The sequence below is a fragment of the Bidens hawaiensis genome, unplaced genomic scaffold (assembly GCF_021521415.1).
Source record: "Bidens hawaiensis isolate Kalapana, Puna unplaced genomic scaffold, B.hawaiensis_p1.1 tig00049080_1, whole genome shotgun sequence".
Lineage (NCBI taxonomy): Eukaryota > Viridiplantae > Streptophyta > Magnoliopsida > Asterales > Asteraceae > Bidens > Bidens hawaiensis.
The window spans coordinates 65,145-85,671 of NW_027498781.1; the positions used below are offsets into that span (position 1 = coordinate 65,145).

A 20,527-nucleotide genomic window follows, 5' to 3' on the forward strand; every position below is an offset into this window, starting at 1 on the left:
CGATTTTAATATCTGATCACAAGGTCGTCCCCGAGAATCATTAATTTTTTTTGGGTTAGGCCTTAAGTAAAAAGGTGTCTTTTTTTTTTGGTTTAAACAATTAAATTTTAGTAATGGGCTTACATCGTTATGATTTGAGTTGTGTAAAAAGTTTTTGTTTATAAAAATAGACTTAAATGAGTTGAGGAATTGGATTAAAACATTAAAAATACATATATTTTTTAAAAATTTCGGGCCTACAAGGTAGTCGGGCTTAGGTCCGTCGACCACTTTGCCTTCGCTCATGGCCGGCCTTGTCTGATCATTAGATCTTCTTAATATTAACGGACCGAAAACAGGTGCAAAAGGGAGGTAATATGATCTTAAACCAAGCAATGGATGAAAAGAATGGCATCTCAAGAACCACTAGTAATGAGAACAACAAAATCAATGGTTCAAGAAAGGAGAATGGGATCAATAAAAGCTTAAAAAGGTGCCATAAACCGCGGTTTTTATTATTATTTTTTACTTTTTTATGTTTGTTCTTGTATATTGGTATATATTATTTGGTCATTTAAATTACGTGCGGGTTTATTTCTAGTGTAAGAAAGCTTTCGAAGATGACCGAAAGCATGAGTAAAGCGATGTTGAATGGTGTTGGTATAGCAACTGGGTCGGTCATTGAAGAGGTAGGTCCCAGCAGAGCCCAGTTGGACCCGCAAGACTCACCTTGAAGAGGGACGTCTGCGAAAGGACCAACTGGTTCCGCAGGACCCACCATGCTCAGAGATGAAGACCTTACGCGCAGTACGCCAGCTGTCCCCGCAGGGAAAGCTTCCCAATGGTGAAGTACCCCGCCTGTCCCCGCAGCTGCGGATACAAGCCATCAGGGAAGGCTACCCGCACTAATAGCAAGGCTACACGCACAAGGCACTCAATAATTCAGTGTCACCTGAAGGAATGAGCAAGGCGGGAATACTCCCGCCCAAATGAGCCAGTCCGTATGCTTCTGGAAGATCTTTTGTACTATACCTGCTAAGGTATGGACAAAATAGACAAGATCTGACCAAAGCAGCCCATGAACCAATCACAGGGTGACAGCTCACCGACAACAGTACGAGGAGGAGCATGCTCTAGTACTGTTTGTCACTATTAACCGCTGCCTACTCACCAACCCTTGTCGTGGCATGCACATAGCCTGCAGTTGGTGGAAATAGAACAGTACACAGCCGGCCTTGTCACTATCAGCCGCTGCCTACCCACCAACCAGCATGGCACGGGCGTAGCCCATAGTTGGTAGAACAGGAATATTATACAGCTGGCTGTACCTGCTTGGAAACCTACCTTCGGCTATAAATACTCCAACACCTTGGAACGGTATCATCATCTGGTATTTTACCTTCACTAGCTATTTCTCTCAATATACACTTATATTCAGAGCAATCTAGTCTGATTCTCACGCCGGAGGGTGGTCACAAGGAGGAACCCCCCCCTTCTCAGTGACGAGCTCACGGTGTTTGTTTTGCAGGTCATCTGAAGAACATCCTTCTTTACCGGACCTGACCCTCGTGGGAAACATCTATTTAACCCCCAGATTATCCGTAATCTGCCCGGGGTCGATTAGTGTTTCTTCATTGGCGCCATCCATGCATAAAAGCTAGAACTAATTCTCAGTTTTTTCAAAATTTCTGAAGAAATGGTTAACGTTACTCCGGTCCCAAGGCCAGTAAGTGACCAGGAAACCCCGGTAACCACAACCCCAGCCACTGAGAGGAACACCGGCGGTTATACAAATTTTACGAACACTACCCCGGTTACCCAAGCCGGGGCAAGTGCAGTAAACAATATTTCACTGGGGTTCACTGATGCCCAGTTGGATAAACAGACGACGCTCCCTCGCCAAACACTCGATCAAGTTAAGGCGTGGGCCGAAGCACGTCAGAAAGAGTTCCAAGCTGAGTTGGATGAACGTTTACGTTCACTCCAACAGGCTGACGAATTCGGAAGTACTCGACAACAGCTCAACATGAACAGTGAGTGCGAGTACTCGGACGATGATCGGGAGGAATACGACACCGACGCAAACCCTCGTCACAGGGCGAAAGGGAAGCGTAAGGAAACGGACTTCCAACCAAAAAGGAATTTTGGAGAAACCTTCAAACCAAGGAACGCGGGAGGAAATCCACGTGACTTCTCCAAAACCTTTAGACCAACTGCTGCAAATGCGGGAAAGTCCAAGTTTGCAAGGGACATTGCGGAAGCAATCGCCCCGAAAAGTGCCAAACAGATGTCCAACATCGGCACCTATGATGGTATGTCCGACCCTGATGATCACTTGAACAGATTCATAGCGGGGCAACCGTCAGCAGCTGGACGGAACCCACGTGTGTTATATGTTCCAGATGACGCTGGTTGGAGCGGCCAGGGCGTGGTTAGATCGTTTACCAGTCCACCACATCTATGATTGGGCGGACTTTCAGCACAAGTTCAGCCAACACTTCAGTCAACAGAGGAAATATACTGAAGAACAGTGGACGATCCTCAACTGCGTCAGAGAGGAGGATGAATCTTTACTAGACTTCATCACTCGCTTCAACTCCAAAAAGCTGAGTCTGGGCGACATAAGTGAAGATCTTGTTCGCGCCGCTTTCATCCAGGGTGCCGAATACCCAGAGCTTATCCGCACGTTGACGGGTAAGGACGACATGCCATCCACATGGGATGCCATCATGACGGCGGCCAAGCGCTTTGCCGAGACAGAGAATCAACTGGGTAGGGACCTTCCCCAAAGTACACATCTCTACACGCAGAGGACCAGAGAAAACAATGTTCGGATCGCTCGGCAGAACAAAAAGAGGAAGCTAGGTATTTGGCAAAGGGTAAACTTTGACACCTCATCCAGCTCTCGCCCTCTTGTTGGCGGAAGGGATAACACGCACCATTCAAGCCGAAAGCACCAGTGGACGCCACTCACCAAAAGCGTCACGGAGATATTTGCCACCGAAAAACTCCCATGGCCAAAAGCTCCAATGATCTGGCAACGACCTAATGCGGATCAGAGCAAATTCTGTGACTTCCACGGGACAAAGGGTCACAGTACAGAGGAGTGTACATCCTTGAAGGATATAGTTGAAACATTCGTCAAGGATGGAAGACTTGCACACCTTGTGGCATCAATCAAGAATGGAGGGAGGAATGAGAAACGGTACAAAGGCAATGGACGAAAGCCCGTTGACATCAGCATCCACATGGTTCATACTAACATCACAGGAAGAAAAAGACGAGCGACAGAACCATGCGCGTGGAAGGAAGCTGAAGTGCGCTTCCCGCGAGTGCCAGGAGGACCCAGCAAAGAAGGCCCTATCGTCATCAAAAGCCAGCTGGGGCACTACATCACTTCACCCACTCTTGCTGACAACGGCGCCTCGTCAACGGTGATGTACAGGCAGTTCTTTGACAAGCTAGATGACGAAGACAAGGAACGCCTGGAAACGGTCTGCGCCTCGATGGAAGGGTTCGACGGCAGTACAAACACCCCCCTGGGTATCCTATCTTTCCCCGTCACTCTCTCGGACGGGAAACACTCCCGCACAGAAGATGTGGACTTTGTCGTAATGAGGAAGCCACACCACACATACGACATTCTCTTTGGGAGAGACGGGATGGCAAGATTCAACGCCGTGGTATCTTCAGTCCACGGCATGATGGGATGGCCAACAACTGAGGGTGTAGCGATGATCACCGGCATTCCCCAGGTATGCATCGCATCTGTCTCATCTAAACATAAAACAAAGATGGCTAAACCAACCATCACCGAACCGGAAGAACGGCCTTCAATGGCAAATACCCGGACCAGGCCGTTACCATTGGCCCAACAGTCATTGATCCCACGCGCACCTTACTCAAACGCTTACTACTGAAAAACGCTGATATCTTCGCATGGACACCAGCTGACATGACTGGTGTACCTCGAAGTAAGGCAGAGCATAAGCTGAAGGGTGACCCGGCTTTTACGCCAGTCATACAAAAGCGCAGAGTAATGGGGGCGGAACAAGCTAACGCGTGTAGAACCCAAGTCAAGGAACTCCTTGACGCGGGCATCGTACGCGTTAGCAGATATCAAACATGGGTTGCAAATCCCGTTATGGAACCGAAGAATAACAAACAATGGCGCATGTACATAGATTTCAAAGACTTAAACAAAGCATGCCCCAAAGATTGTTATCCGTTACCCGAAATTGATACTAAGGTAGATTCGTTAGTACCGTTTCGCCTTAAATGCTTCCTGGATGCGTATAAGGGGTATCATCAAATCCACATGGCTGTAGATAATCAGGACAAAACCGCATTTCGGACGCCCGATGGCACATTTTGTTATCAAATGATGCCATTCGGACTTAAGAATGCCGGGTCCACATATCAACGCCTGATGGACAAGAGTTCATTACCCAAATTGGGAGGAACTTGGAAGTCTACATGGATGACTTGGTCATCAAAAGCCCTGACGCAGAAGCAATGTTGAAAGACATCGAAGAAACTTTCAACACGCTCAGGAAGATAAACATGAAGCTCAACCCGAGCAAGTGTTCCTTTGGGATGGAAGAAGGGAAGTTCTTAGGGGTCATCGTCACTAAAGATGGCTTCAGAGCGAACCCTGAAAAGGTCGAAGCCATTATCAAAATGGAATCACCTACTACCATCAAGCAAGCTCAGACACTGAATGGACGACTAGTTGCACTTAACCGCTTTTTGGCAAACCATGCGGATAAGTCATTTCCTTTCGTGTCAACATTGAGGAACTGTTTAAAGAAAACGCAATTCCGCTGGACACCAGAAGCGGAAGCAGCTTTTCAGGAGATTCGGTCACGCTTGATTGAACTCCCAACGCTCACAGCACCAGAAGCGGGGGAGGAATTAATCCTATACCTTTCCGCCACAGATAGAGCAACCGGAGCGGTCCTGCTAGCAGAGCGGAAAGGCATCCAGATGCCAATCTACTATGTTAGCCGTGTCCTAACAGACGTAGAAACCCGGTACTCCACCCTGGAAAAATTAGTCTTAGCACTTGTACAAGCTTCACGCAGACTGAGACGATATTTCCAGGGTCACCCAATCACCATTCTCACCAACTTCAAACTAGCAAACGTTTTAGGCAAACCCGAATTATCGGGACGTCTAGCCAAATGGGCAATTGAGTTGGGGGAATATGCGATAAAGTACAAGCCAAGACCAGCTATGAAAGGCCAGGTCCTGGTCGACTTTATTGCTGAAGTCCCCGCTTCGCGGGAGAAAGAGTGCCAGGAGGAGGCTCAACCCTCCCCTGCACAGGAGATCAATGATGTCTGGCGACTCTACACTGATGGAGCAGCCAGCAACGAGGGTTCAGGCGCATGGTTGAAATTAACCAACCCAGCAGGCCAAGAATACTCTTACGCTATTCGACTGGACTTTCCAAGTACGAATAACGAAGCCGAGTACGAAGCATTCTTGGCAGGGCTGAGAATTGCGCGTAAAATGGGAGTGAAAAACTTGGAAGCCCATGTAGATTCCATGTTAGTAGCCAATTAGATAAATGGAACGTACACGGCCGTGAACGACACAATGGCCCTGTACCTCGCACAAGCAAAAACCCTTATGCGCGATTTTAATGATTGTAAAGTCATACACGTCAAGCGTAGCGAAAAAAAATCCGCGGATGCGTTAAGCAAGCTTGCATCATTAGCCTTCACCCATTTGGGAAAGGACATCCGCATTGAACTCCTCGAAGCACCATCAGTCCCGCACAAGGAAATTTGTGTCATCCAAACCAGCACAGAAACGTGGATGACACCAATAATAAAATACCTTGCAGCGGGTATACTACCAGAGTCAAAAACACAGGCAAGAAAAATACGTTGTAAAGCATTAAACTATCAGCTCATTGATGACATCCTTTACAGACGTAACTTTCTTGGCCCACTCTTAAGATGCATGGACAACCAGGATGCTGACTACCTCCTAAGGGAAGTACACGAAGGCATCTGTGGAGTACACGCAGGTCCACGCGCTGTTGTAGCTAAACTAAACAATGCGGGATACTTTTGGCTGGGGATGCATATGGATGCGCTGGCATACATCAGAAAGTGTAGGTCTTGCCAGCTCTACGCACCCAACACGCATCGCCCGAAGAATGAACTTGTTCCAGTCACCTCTTCATGGCCATTTCAGAAGTGGGCCATCGATGTGACAGGCCCATTTCCTACAGCAGCAGGAAACGTCCAGTTCCTAGTAGTAGCCATCGACTACTTCACCAAGTGGATAGAAGCAAAACCCTTAGCCCAAACAACCGCAAAACATATTAAAAAATTTATTTGGGAATTTATTATTTGTCGTTTTGGACTTCCACAGACTTTGGTGAGTGATAACGGCACCAACTTTGCTGACAAGAAGCTATAAAAATGGCTAGAAGAACTTCAAATCACCCACACCTTTACCTCAGTGGCACACCCGCAAGGTAATGGTGAGGTGGAAAGAGCAAATAAAAGCATCGTCGAAGGCATAAAGAAAAGACTCCTGGAACACAGATCCGGCTGGGTAGACGAAGTTCCACACGTCATTTGGGCAAACAGAACGCTGAAAAAGGCCTGTACAGGAGAAACCCCGTTCAGCCTCACTTATGGCACTGAAGCCATGGTCCCAGTCGAAATTGGTTTACCCTCACCAAGGGTCTTGATTCAGCCAGAAGACAATGATGCAGAAAGACGGTTAGACCTTATGCTAACCGAGGAACGCAGAGACTTAGCCGCAGCGCGTGAAGAAAACTACAAGCGACAAATGCAAAAGTACTACAACACGCGGGTAAAACTCTGCAACTTCAATGTAGGAGACTACATATTGCGTAACAACGAGGCTTCAAACCAGGAGCGCCCAGGAAAACTGGCACCGGTCTGGGAATGACCATACATTATCAAAGAAGTTTTGGGAAAAGGCGCATACCGGCTCGAAAGGCTCGATGGCACTCCTATCCCAAGAACATGGAACGGAGCTCAATTACGCAAATGTTACATGTAGACCAATTCCAAACTTGTAAAGAAAAGGCCTAGAGCCACTTCTAATGGAAATGATTCTCCTTTCACATTGTGTTGATAGCCTTACCTTTATACGTATGAACTTCCCACGCTGATGTGCCGGTGTTCACCGCATAAATATGGGAAGAAGTAAGTCGTTGCGTGTGGAAGGCGGCAAAATCCGCATAAACACAAAACGGTAAAAATTTCTAAGGAAAACCTTCACGCAGGTCAGCTATAGGTAAAGTTTAGTCATCCCAATAAATGAAAGTGACGGTCCTACCCGCACAATCATGATAAAGGAAACTGAACATTGACCTATTGGCAACCGCGCAACAAAAGGTTAACTTATTCAAAACACTTAGAAAATTTCAAAGGAAAAAGATGAGGAAAACTTCAACGCAGGTCAGATATAGGTAAAGTTTGGCCATCCTAAGTGCAAGTGACGGTCTTATCTGCACAATCACGAAAAAGGAAGCAAAACTTTTAACTTATTACATGCCACGTTGAAAATTTAACTTATCTAAGTACTAAAGAAATTGCTAAGTTAAATCAAAATATGCGTGAAATAAACAAGGCAAGGCATTAGCAAATAATCTTTATTCCATCGAAATTCAAATATTACAAAGATTGCTGGGTACATACCCGCATACAAAAGAAGCTATACAAAAATAAAAATCTACTCTAATGGTGGAAAGGGATCTTAAGGATCAAGCTTCAGGACCACTTCCACTTGGACCCGCACCATCAGTAGAGTGTGGCGGTTCAAGGAAAGCTTTAAGGATAGCTAGCCCATCATCAGCAGCAGCAATCTCGTTCACCTTCTCCACCACCGGATGCGGGAAGGCAGCATACTGATTCACTGCTTGGTCATACGCAGCTTTAGTATCCACATTGTAAAGAGGGAAGTTGGAAGGCGGGATGCCTTGTTCAACAAACCATAGACCAAGCAGGAAGCCAGCCTTTTCCCCATCCTCATGAGAAGCGTTGAGGGCTGCGCTCATCGCATCGTCATATGACGTGTTCGTGAACACCCGATGCACAACCTACAAAACAGAAGTTTGTCAAACTCAAGAGTAAGGAAAAACGTAAAGTTAGAAGTTAGGAAGCTGCGCATACCTGCGACAACGCTTCTCGAAGAAGCCATTCCTTGGCAACCAGAGCCTCCTGGAGGGCAGCTTGAGCTTCATTACGGGCTCGTTCGGCTTCGTTATTTGTGAGGTTGGCAAGCAACACATCTTTGGCTGCAGCCTCTTCGACGCCCTTTAGCTTACGCTCAGTATGGTCAAGCACCCCCCTCTGGTCCAAGATCTCTTGGAGCTTCTTGGCATCTTCCATGGCCAAGGCATCATGAGCCTGCTGGAGCCTCTCTAATTTGGCTTTAAGTTCCTCATTCTCGATGCGTAGAGGCTCAGCAGCAGCTTCAGCCTTGGTGGCCCTCTCGGTTGTGTTCCTTGCAGTTTCCTTAGCCAACCGAAGCTGTTCGTTAACAGCTTGGGCAGCCTTGGAACGGGTCTCCAGACGAGCCTGAACGTCAACCTCAAGGGCCTTGAAGGCCTTCTCCTTTTCCGCGGCAACGGCGGCAAGCTTCGCATTCTCTTCCCGGATGGCCCGCGCCTGAGCCACTTCAAGGCTACGCGCCGTCTTCAACTTGTCGTTTTCACGACAAAGTAGCTCGACGCGCGGCTGCATCCGGGCGAGAAGGATTCGAAGCTCGTTGGACAGCCTACCCTCCTAGTAGCTGGCCATGGCCTCCCCCAGCGCACCGCTTCGGGCGGCGTGACGCGCCCATTCAACGCAGTCTTCAGCAGTCCGGAGAGTCGTTCCCCGGCGGATCCTCCACCGAGGAGCGTACACCTCGTTGGAATCACGAACTGCAATAAAACAAAAAACAGTTAAGGAAAAGAAATGATGAAAGGGATATAGGCCAAAATAACCCTACGCACCTGTAGGGTCGACAACAGGCCGATAGCCACCAAACCCATCACCTGAACCTAAGAGATACCATCCAAAAGGTCAAGGAGACGGGAAGGAGGCAAGGATTGGCTAGACGCCCCAACCCCAAACATACCTGAAGAACCGGCCGTAGTCGCAGGCGCCGGAGGAGACGTGGTGGAGGCTGCCGCGGCCGAAACCAACGGAGGTGAACTCACAACCGTGGCCGCGGCTGCGGAAGAACCCGCAAGAGATATCACCGCCGGCTCAGTGATGGATTCGGTGAAAATGGCACTGACAGCCGGCGGGGATAAGGTTACAGCTGGAACAGTTGGCTCAACGGGATGAGCAACCGAACCGGTACTGCAAGCAGGCGTAGCCGCCTGGGTCATCGCCTCGGGTAGGTTGACCAAACCTACCTTCATGGGTCCAGAGCTGCTCCCTCCCGCTCCACTTTGGAATGCCTTAGCATCCACGCCTGCACGAAGACAAGATAAATAAGTATAATAGCGGAAAGATAAGAAGTTAAAATTATGAACACTTACGGGTCTTTTTGAGCCTGAAGGAGCGAACAGGCGGGGACGAACCCGATGGAGCCGGCCTCTTCGTACCGGTTACCATCGTCGTCCTGGGCTGCTCGGAGGTGACAGCCGTTTCAACCTCCGGAGCAGTGGTCTTAACACCACCGGGGTTCCCCGCCACCTCTTCACTCTCGGTCTTCGACTCGGACCGATTCACCGGATTGGCAGCGGAGGCAACCTTCGCCTTCCCCTTCCCGCCGGCAGCCTTCTTCTTCCTCGCCAATAAAGAACCATATGCGGATTCCTCATCAGAAGACGATAAAATTAGAGGAATTCCCGTAGAGGTTTCAGCATTGACAGGGCGAGGGTTAAAAAGTTCTTTACCTGGCCGCCTGGCGCTCAGGATCTCGTGGCATGGCGGGTAGACCTCCACGAACCGATCCGCCGTCTGCTCAAGGATAAGCAACTCGTTCTCATCCAGAGCACGAGTACCCATCCGAGCTGGACCATCACTCTCCCGCGGCTGCAGGAGAGACTGCAAGTCGTTTCCCTCTGAAACAAAAAGAGAAACAGTTAGAAGAAAAACCTATATCAACAAAGAAGACAGAGCATACCATAAGGGACAGAGTTCAAACCGTATTCGAGGACGATGGGAATCTGGGACGCCTTCTTCCACACCCGGCTCATCCCAAGCATCACCATCCCGGACTCCGCAAAGCGGTACACCGGAGTCTGGATCCGGGAGATCTTGGCGAACCACTCCGCCTCCTGGTGGTTGAGGGCATGAAGGGAGGGGAGTGCTCTCCCATTCTTAAACGTCATCGCAAGGGGGACGACGCGAGCGGAGATAAAGAAAAACTCCCGCTTCCACGACCGAAGACTGCGCTCGGTGGCGCAAATCTTCAGACCCTTGATCCGGTTGACCAGGGTGTACCACCCTTGGATGCACCTCCAGGAGTAGAAGGTCATCAGGCGGTCGACATGGGGCTCTACACCCATAATGAGGCACACCCACTCGAAATGGCGGATCTTTGCGATCGCCATTGGGTGTACCTTCGTCAAGTGTACACCATGTCTCTCCAGAACATGGTACACAAACTTCGTCAATGGGAACCTCAGATTCCCATAGACGAAGAATGCAGCGTACACCCCTATCTTGCCCTTGGGGGCATCGTACACCGTCTGATGAGGCTCCGGAAACTCAGGCTCGAAAGGCTCGAGCATGAACTTTCGGACGATGTACTGGTAGAGGTCAGTAGGAAGAGCGCACTGGCACTCGCCGGCAGTGCTCTTGTCGTCCTTTTCGGACGTCGACGTCAGATTCTCGACGAACAACTCAGCCTCCTCGGCAGTGGCCTCAAAATCACGGGAAGAAGACATGTTTTGGATGTACAGAACAACGATTTCAGAAGAATGCTCGACGGAATAGTGAGTATTCGCCGGAAATCGTTTTAAGAAGATGAAGAGAGAAGTGAAAGTGAGGACTAAGGTGCACCCTCTCGCCCTTTATATACTCATCGCAATTAATGCGATGAATTTAATGCGGAAGAGAGAGAAATCGCAGGTGCAATGTAACTATGACACGTGGCAAAGAGCAAGCTGGCAACAGCTGTTGAAAGGACGCGTGCCATTAATTTCGCGGCCACGCGCCCGAAAAATCGCGCCCACGCGCCTGAAAAAGCGCCTGGAATGACCGTATACTGTCACGTCGCCATAACTTCCTGCACGTCCTGACACTGTCAGGAGAAACCGTCGGACGACGTTTCAACAGTTTGGACTGTTCTTATCCTTTCACCAACTCTTCGAATTTCAAAAAGATTCAAAAATAAGCGGGAAAATACCCCTTACCTTGGCAACCAAGTAACTATAAGACAGGTGCAAGTACAGTGTCAAGGCAAAACCCTTCACATACTTAGCACCCGCAGGGAATGGACGCCAAGAATACCTTGGAAGTAAGTTAACTATAAGACGAGTGTGGGTACAGTGTCAAGGTGAAACCCTTCACATACTTAGCACTCGCAGGGAATCGAAACCAAGAAGGATCTTCTGGGCCATGCTTGCGGAAAGGGAAATAACATCCACGCATAGTGGGAACGTTGAGAACCAGATTGTTTAAAGCTCCAGGAAGGAATTGGTTCTTTAACATAATTGATCACTATGTTTAAAACTACCAAAACCTCGTGAAGAATCTACAAGTGAAACTCAACGCTCCTGACTTGCGAGGAGGTTACACACCTACCCGCATCATGCCCAAAGATCAAGCAGAAAAGTCGGGAATTTCTGCACGTGGCATTAGGGAAACCGCGGGAAGAATCCCCACGGACAACCTTAAAACTAAATCCTTTTCAAAACCCCTTGCTTAAGTCCAAAGTTCACCTCACTTATTAACAATTCATGAGAAGAACATTGGACTGGGGGGACTTGAAGAGGTAGGTCCCAGCAGAGCCCAGTTGGACCCGCAAGACTCACCTTGAAGAGGGACGTCTGCGCAAGGACCAATTGGTTCCGTAGGACCCACCATGCTCAGAGATGAAGACCTTATGCGCAGTACGCCAGCTGTCCCCGCAGGGAAAGCTTCCCAATGGTGAAGTACCCCGCCTGTCCCCGCAGCTGCGGATACAAGCCATCAGGGAAGGCTACCTGCACTAATAGCAAGGCTACACGCACAAGGCACTCAATAATTCAGTGTCACCTGAAGGAATGAGCAAGGCGGGAATACTCCCGCCCAAATGAGCCAGTCCGTATGCTTCTGGAAGATCTTTTGTACTATACCTGCCAAGGTATGGACAAAATAGACAAGATCTGACCAAAGCAGCCCATGAACCAATCACAGGGTGACAGCTCACCGACAACAGTACGAGGAGGAGCATGCTCTAGTACTGTTTGTCACTATTAACCGCTGCCTACTCACCAACCCTTGTCGTGGCACGCACATGGCCTGCAGTTGGTGGAAAGGGAACAGTACACAGCCGGCCTTGTCACTATCAGCCGCTGCCTACCCACCAACCAGCATGGCACGTGCGTAGCCCATAGTTGGTAGAACAGGAATATTATACAGCTGGCTGTACCTGCTTGGAAACCTACCTTCGGCTATAAATACTCCAACACCTTGGAACGGTATCATCATCTGGTATTTTACCTTCACTAGCTATTTCTCTCAATATACACTTATATTCAGAGCAATCTAGTCTGATTCTCACGCCGGAGGGTGGTCACAAGGAGGAACCCCCCCTTCTCAGTGACGAGCTCACGGTGTTTGTTTTGCAGGTCATCTGAAGAACATCCTTCTTTACTGGATCTGACCCTCGTGGGAAACATCTATTTAACCCCCAGATTATCCGTAATCTGCCCGGGGTCGATTAGTGTTTCTTCAGTCATGGGTCCAATGGTTCGGTCACAAGCCGGAAAGGCCTTTTTTAGCATGGTTCCAGGGGAGGTGCTTCTAGCTTCTCTTGATGCAGTTAGTAAGTATTATTATTATTTTCGAACTTTTAAGTATAACAAGTAAAACGTGTCGTATTGTGTTAAACGGGTCATATGACTATTAGTTTTTTTAAATACTAACACATACATGTTTAATAAGCTGGTTCCATGACCTGACGCATATAACATGATCAAATCTAACCAGTTTAATAACATGTATAAATGACACTACACATCACGTTTAACAATATTAGATATAAGTGGTTGAATAATACGTTTAACTTTATTGATACGATTTACTAAACATGGTTAAGAAATAAAAAGGCATAATTAATTAACACGAAATAAAAAAAAATGTTACCCATAAATTACGGTCCATATATTTAACTGTTTAACTTAAACAACCAAAAACTACGTGGTTTTGATAAATGAGTTATAAACGTAACGTGTTGACTTGTTAAATGAGTTAACTGGGTTGAACACGTTTAGGCATTTTTAAATCGTGTCATTCGACCTATTTATACACTTTTATAGTGTATCAAGAAACTCGTATAGATGGCAAAGTAAGAGCTTGAGGGTTGGCCGGTTGGGTAACCTTGTTAAAACGAGTTTGGGTCAAGCTGAATAAACTTTTGAGACATGCCCAATACACTGGGCCGGCTTGGGCCAACCCTTCATTCTTTGCCTTGTCCATTTGTTTTTAATATTTGTGAACACTTAAATATGTTGTCTAAGGGGCTGTTTGGCAATCAAGTCTGAGGTAGCCTCTGAATCATTCAGCATGTTTTCGAAACTCAATCGAGGCTTCTTGAGCCATTAAGAGGTGTAACCAAACACACTCTACCTCTGACTGATTCAAATATTGTCTTTTAATGGAATCATTAAGAGGCTACGAAACAGACCCTAACACCTATACCAATACGTTAATGGTGTTTAACTCATTAGTTATTTATTTTATTATTATTATTTCTAGCTCGGTGTTTTAGTTTGACTATGTATCGATAAAATGAGACGCGAGCTAATAGATTCGCTTTCATATTAACTAGTTATGTACTTGTTAATATCCAGATAAAGTGATGGATGCAGCTGAGGCTGCTCAAAAACAAGCCTTAACTGCCACTTCTGGTGCTGCAACTAGGATGGTCTCTGAAAGGTAAATATTAAAACTAAGGTCGTAAACGGGCAGCGTAGGGCCGTTCGTGAGCTACTTTAGATCAACTCACTAACGGTTGAATAGACCTGAGATTTAGCAAGCTTGGGCCAGCTCAACTTTATTTACACATATGCTTTTTAATTTACAAAATTTATATAATTACGAGCCCACTAGGGTTTCGTCTCACCGTGTGTTATGCCAGAGAGTTCTGCTCTTGTGACGGCATAACGACTGTCAAGTGGTAGCCGGTATATGGTTTCCCGGGGGAACGCCCAAGTCAGACTTTGAAGCCAGCGTGGGCCCGGTTAAGACAACATAGTCTGACCAGAGTGGGGCAACGAGGCTCTCTAACGGGACTCACTAATGGTTGAATCAACGAAGTTTAATGAACTCGAGCCCATATATATGTATATATATATATATATATATATATATATATATATATATAGTTTTTAATTTATCAAACTTATATGATTAATTAATAATTATTACTATATCTAAACTTCTTGTGAAAATAAAAAGTACTACATGGTATGTTATATAAAAAATCATAACTATAAATATATTAAAAAATAATTATAAATGTTTGTAAACAAAATAACTAAATACTTGAGAAATAACGAACAAGCCAAACTCGAGATTGAAAAAATACTCACAACTCACAAGCTCGTCTCGACATGTTTACACCCACTTAATACCTTTTGTATTTATTTTATTAAAAACATTTAAAAATACAATTTGCCACGATAGTTTACATCATTGTCGGGTATTTACTGTGTGTAAAACAGGTTTGGTGAGAGTGCCGGGGAAGCAACAGGCGACGTGCTTGCAACTGCAGGGCATGTTGCCGGCACTGCTTGGAATGTCGTCAAGATTAGAAAGGCAATGACTCCTGCATCCGCCACCTCCAATGGAGTTAGAAGGAATGTCGCTAAAATTCGTTAAATGTTATTCTTGTTATTATAGTTTATATATTGCTAAACACGAGTAACTTTATTAGCGGGACTCTAAAAAAACCCGGTATTGGTATGATTTAATGTAAATGTTTTAACTTAACCTAAAAATTATGGTTAAAACGGCTCATATATAAATAATCAAGACATGTTTTTAGGTTCGAATCCAACTTTCACTAGTTCTTTTTCTTTAACTTTTTTAAATGCCCATCTCCTAGTGTCCCGGCACAAGCTGCATTTTACCTCGATTTGTTTAATGCCTTTAACATCCCTAAAGGCAGGGCCGGCTCAAGCTTTTTGGATGCCCATATTTCGTATTTATTTTGTTTAGTTGCATGTGTTGCCAATAATCCTTAAACAAAATGTGCAACAAAAGAAACTTATAAAGATTTGGCTTGTGCTTTATTATTAGGAGATTACAATGTAAACAGATTATGGGATAATAGTTGATGTAGATTCAGGCTACTAAACATATTATGAGATTGCCAGGTTACCATACGGTTCGTTAACGAAATCATAACCAAGTAAGCTTATTTAAAAATTTAATTGTTTAAGCCTAACAAACAAACCCTTTTACTTAAGGCCTATTTTTTTTCGCCTTTAGCCTAAAATTTTTTAATGATTCTTAGAGACAGCAATCCTTGATTATCTCACCGGTCCCTGATATCTCCGTTTAGTGAAAACAAAGTCCACTAGTCAGTGCTAGCCCCGTTCAATGAAAAAAGAAGCAAAACTTTCCAAACGAACAAATGGAAGCCCAAACGAACAAATGGAAACCACAATGAGTAAAAGAAGACTAGAATGAGGGACTCACCTTCTTAATCATCCCATGAGTCCTGATAGCCCCGTTTAGTGAAAACAAAAGCCCACCAGTCCCAGCTAGCCAGTTCAATGAAAACAGAAGCGACACTTTTTAAACGAACAAATGAAACCCAAAATGACCAGATGGAAACCAAAACGAGTAAAAGAAGACTAGAATGAGGGATTCATCTCCTTAATTATCACACGAGTCTTACATTGCCCCATTCAGTGAAAAGAAAAGCCCATCAGTCGCTATTAGCCCCATTCAGTGAAAATAAAAGCGACACTTTTCAAACGAACAAATGATAACCCAAACGAACAAATGAAAACCACGACGAATAAAACAAGACTAAAATGAGGGACTTACATCCTTAATTATCTCAAGTGTCCCTGATAGTCTCATTCAGTGAAAACAAAAGCTCATAAGTCATTGCTAATCCGGTTAAGTGAAAATAGAAGTGACACTTTCCAAAGGAACAAATTGAAGCTCAAATGAATAAATGGAAACCACAATGAACAAAAAGAGACTAGAACGCGGGACTCACCTACCATGAATCTTTGATAGCCCCGTTGAGTGAAAACAAAAGTCCGCTAGTTGTTGTTAGCCCAGTTTAGTGAAAACAGAAGTGACACTTTTCAAACGAACAAATAAAAACCCAAAAGAACAAACGGAAACCACGATGAGTAAAAAAAGACTAGAATGCGAGACTCGGCTCCTTAATCATTCCATGAGTCCCTGACAGCCCCGCTCAGTGAAAACAAAAGCCCACAAGTCGTTGCTAGCCCCTTTCAGTGAAAACATAAGCAAATTTTTTCAAACGAACAAATGGAAGTCTAAATGAACATATGGAAACCAAAGCCAGTAAAAAAGAGTATAATGTGGGACTCACCTCCTTAATCATCCCATGAATCCCTGATAGCCCTGTTTAGTGTAAACAAAAGTCCACTAGTCGCGGCTAACCCGACTCAGTGAAAGCGAAATGAGACTTTTCAAATGAACAAATGGAAGCCCAAACGAACAAATGGAAACCACAACGAGTAAAAAAGATGGCTAGAATGAGAGACTCACCTCCTTAATCATCCCACGAGTCCTAGATAGCCCTGTTCAGTGTAAACAAAAGCCCATCAGCGGTTGCTAACCTGATTCAGTGAAAACAGAAATGACACTTATCAAACGAACAAATGGAAACCCGAAGAAAAAACATGGAAACCATAATGAGTAAAATAAGACTAGAATGGGGGACTCACCTCTTTAATCATCCCATGAGTCCCTGATAGCATTCAGTGAAAACAAAAACCTGATAGCATTCGGTGAAAACAAAAACTCATGAGCCACTGCTAGCCCTGTTACGTGAAAACAATAGTGACACTTTTCAAAGGAACAAATGGAAGCTCGGATGCATAAATAAAAACCACAATGAGTATAAGAAGGCTAAAATGAGGGACTCACCTCGTTGATTATACCAAGAGTCCCGAGTCCCTGATAGCGCCGTTCAGTTAAAACAAAAGTCCACCAGTTGCTGCTAGCCAGTTTAGTGAAAACAGGAGTGACATTTTTCAAACAAACAAATGGAAGCCTAAAAGAACAGATGGAAACCACAACGAGCAAAAGAAGACTAGAATGAGTGACTCCCCCTTGATTATCCCACGACTCCCTGATAGTCCTGCTCAGTGAAAACAAAAGTCCATAAGTCGCTTCTAGCCCCGCTTAGTGAAAAAAGAAGCTACACTTTTCAAACGAACAAATGGCAGCTCAAACGAACAAATGAAAACCACGACTAGTAAAAGAAGACTTGAATATAGGATTCGTCTCCTTAATCATTTCATGAACCCTTGATAGCCCCATTCAGTGAAAACAAAAGTCCAATAGTCGTTGCTAGCCCAATTCACTGAAAACAAAAGCGACAGTATTAAAATGAACAAATGGAAGCCCAAACGAACAAATGGAAACCACAACGAGTAAAACCAGACTAGAATGAAGGACTCATCCCCTTAATCATTTCACGAGTCACTAATATCCACGTTCAGTGAAAACAAACACCCACCAGTCGTGCTAGCTCAGTTTAGTGTAAACAAAGCGACACTTATCAAACGAATGAATGGAAGCCTAAACCAACAAATGAAAACCACAACGAGAAAAGAAGACTAGAATGAGGGACTCAACTCCTTGATATGTTCGTTATATCTTTTTATGTAAAAGATATCTATTTTAAATGTTTAAATCTAATTACTCAACTCTTTTAGGCCTATTTTTAGACACAACTTTTTTTACACACTTCAAATCGTAACTGAGTAAGCCCATTTAAAAATTTAGTTGTTTAAGGCCCAAATTTTTTTTTTTTGCCTTTGGTCCAAAAAATTTTAGCAATTCTCAGAGACGCCCTTGATCCAAACTACCATGAACCTTGATTTGCAATAGAAACTATGGAGTTAGACACATAAAAACTGAAACGAAGTTAACTTAACTATCAATTTTTGAAGCAATTTACAATCTACTTTTAATTATTGCCGATGTTCCGGCATCTGATTAGGTAGATTCCGTCTGTGTGCAATTCCCATTTTGCATGCTACAAGGTATTGGTGGGTCTCATGAATTTAACATCAACATGCTACAATGTTTGTTCTTCTATAATTGGCATGTTATTTGGTCATTTTAACATGCGTGTGTATATCTAGAGTTAGAAAACTCTCAAAGATGACCGAAAGCATGAGTAAAGTGACGCTGAATGGTGTCGGTATAGGAATTGGCTAGCTTGGTCATGGGTCCAATGGTTCGGTCACAAGTCGGAAAGGCCTTTTTTAGCATGGTTCCAGGGGAAGTCCTTCTAGCTTCTCTTGATGCAGTTAGTTAAAATATTATTCAAAGTTCTTATTTCGTTAGAGACCGCTGGTAAAACATGTCGTGTAGTGTTAAATGATAATGTGACTGTTGAATCTGCGTATGACACGCTAAACTAAAAATGTCTTCTTCTTAAACATTAACACATGCTTGTTTACTAAGCGGCTTGCACAACACAGCACATTTAACATTATTAAATGTATGCAGTTTAATAAGTTTACAGGATTGTTAACATGACTCATTAAGCATAGTTAAGATATAACATGAACGAAATAAAGTTATCCATAGTTATAGTCAATATGTTTAATTATACAACTTAACTAATAAATCATGCCGTTTTGATAAGTTTTGAAGGGTGGACATCTAATCTAACTATACTATTAAAGCAATATGTTTTCCCCACGATATCATTCTAGGGCATTCACATAGGATGTTACGTAGATACCATGTAGGTAGTTTCCTGTTTAATCATCTCCTCTTCTAAACACAATATGGGACACGGACCCATTTAGTTATGTTATAACCAATTATCCGGTTTTCATGTTAGAACAATGACCCAATTTCTCCTCAAATACTTCATATGATAGCGAGGCCTTGTAAAATTTTGAAAAATAAATTATTATGTTATACAAGTCTGGGACCCAAGACCTCATGTTTCAAACAAAAGATACTTACCAACTCCACTGAAGTGGTAATTGTGTTAGGTTTCTTGACTTATAAATGATATTTTGTTAATTCACTTATAATTAATACTAGTAAATTATTAAACATTTATGCCAATGTTATTTTTAGTTATAAAGATATTTTAATTTTTCATTTATCTCTGTTAATCTTTGTATGTTTTTGAATTTGAATTAAATAACAATGTAATGTCTTATAATTCATGTAAAATTATTGTTTTTATTATAAATATGACATTTGCATTTCATTAAATTTATTATATATACATATATATGGCGTTTTAAATATTTCCTATCGGTGTGTAACACATGTTACTATCCAATGTTGTATTCAAAGAAGTTTTAGAGATTTATAAATTGCAAAATTTTGTTTATCTATGAATCCATAAGGTATGTTATAATACATATTATTAAATTTAATATTTTTGTTGTATTTATTTAACCACCCGTGAATCACACGAACTCTATCCTAGTTCAGACTAAAACAAGAATATTGGACCATTTATTACACTACAAATTAGGACTGGACACTATGAATTAAGGTTGGATAGTGGGTCTGGCCCACCATCCATCACTTTGAATCCGCCTATATATGCTAATGATTGAAGACTTCACAAGAGATTAACCATCTTGAAATTATTACTTAAACACGCATTGCTATTTGAGATCGGGTATTCCATATGAACCCATTGTATGATCGTATCACTTGTGATTCGTGTAAGACGTTACACTTGCAAGCTCATGTAATTTTGTTTTAAAGCCCCTCAAAAAATCAATATTTACTATTTAATAGAGTTGTCTTTACTTGACCGGACCCAACCCGGTCCATTATGACCAAAATTTTTGGATTCGCTACTTAATGCTAGTCTAGTTAATAAAACGTCATACCTTTTGCATGAGATATTGATAATGTTACCTAAGCAATTATTATCCTAACATGTTTACCAATTAATGGGTCAAATATATGTTAGTGTTTTATCTCAAATGGATCAAACTGATTACTCTGTCAAAAGTCTATTTTCAATGCATACAACCTCTTACATAATTTGATTTAGGTTAATTATCATTAACTTGCTTGCAGGTTAAGTGATCTACTAAAAATGAACGACCCATCTTAAGCTCGAGCAATATTAATACATAATTCGATCTACATTGCACGCTCATCTTGCACCTCTAGTTGGCACGAGGGGTGTTGAC

The 20,527-nt window shown here is 43.8% G+C and overlaps 1 protein-coding gene and 1 long non-coding RNA gene across 2 annotated transcripts; both read left to right on the forward strand.

Annotated features, from left to right (window-relative positions):
* Positions 1–331: 331 nt before the first annotated feature.
* On the forward strand, positions 332–18,663 carry LOC143597814 (uncharacterized). Its single transcript, XR_013146999.1, has 3 exons — positions 332–472; positions 581–652; positions 18,564–18,663. It is a non-coding gene; the product is annotated as an uncharacterized LOC143597814 (long non-coding RNA).
* LOC143597813 (senescence/dehydration-associated protein At3g51250-like) lies at positions 12,858–15,039 on the forward strand. The gene is made up of 3 exons (XM_077076205.1): positions 12,858–12,945; positions 13,973–14,057; positions 14,846–15,039. The coding sequence occupies exons 1-3, from the start codon at positions 12,858–12,860 to the stop codon at positions 15,000–15,002; spliced, it is 330 nt and encodes a 109-aa protein (XP_076932320.1). The 3' UTR covers positions 15,003–15,039.
* Positions 18,664–20,527: the final 1,864 nt, after the last annotated feature.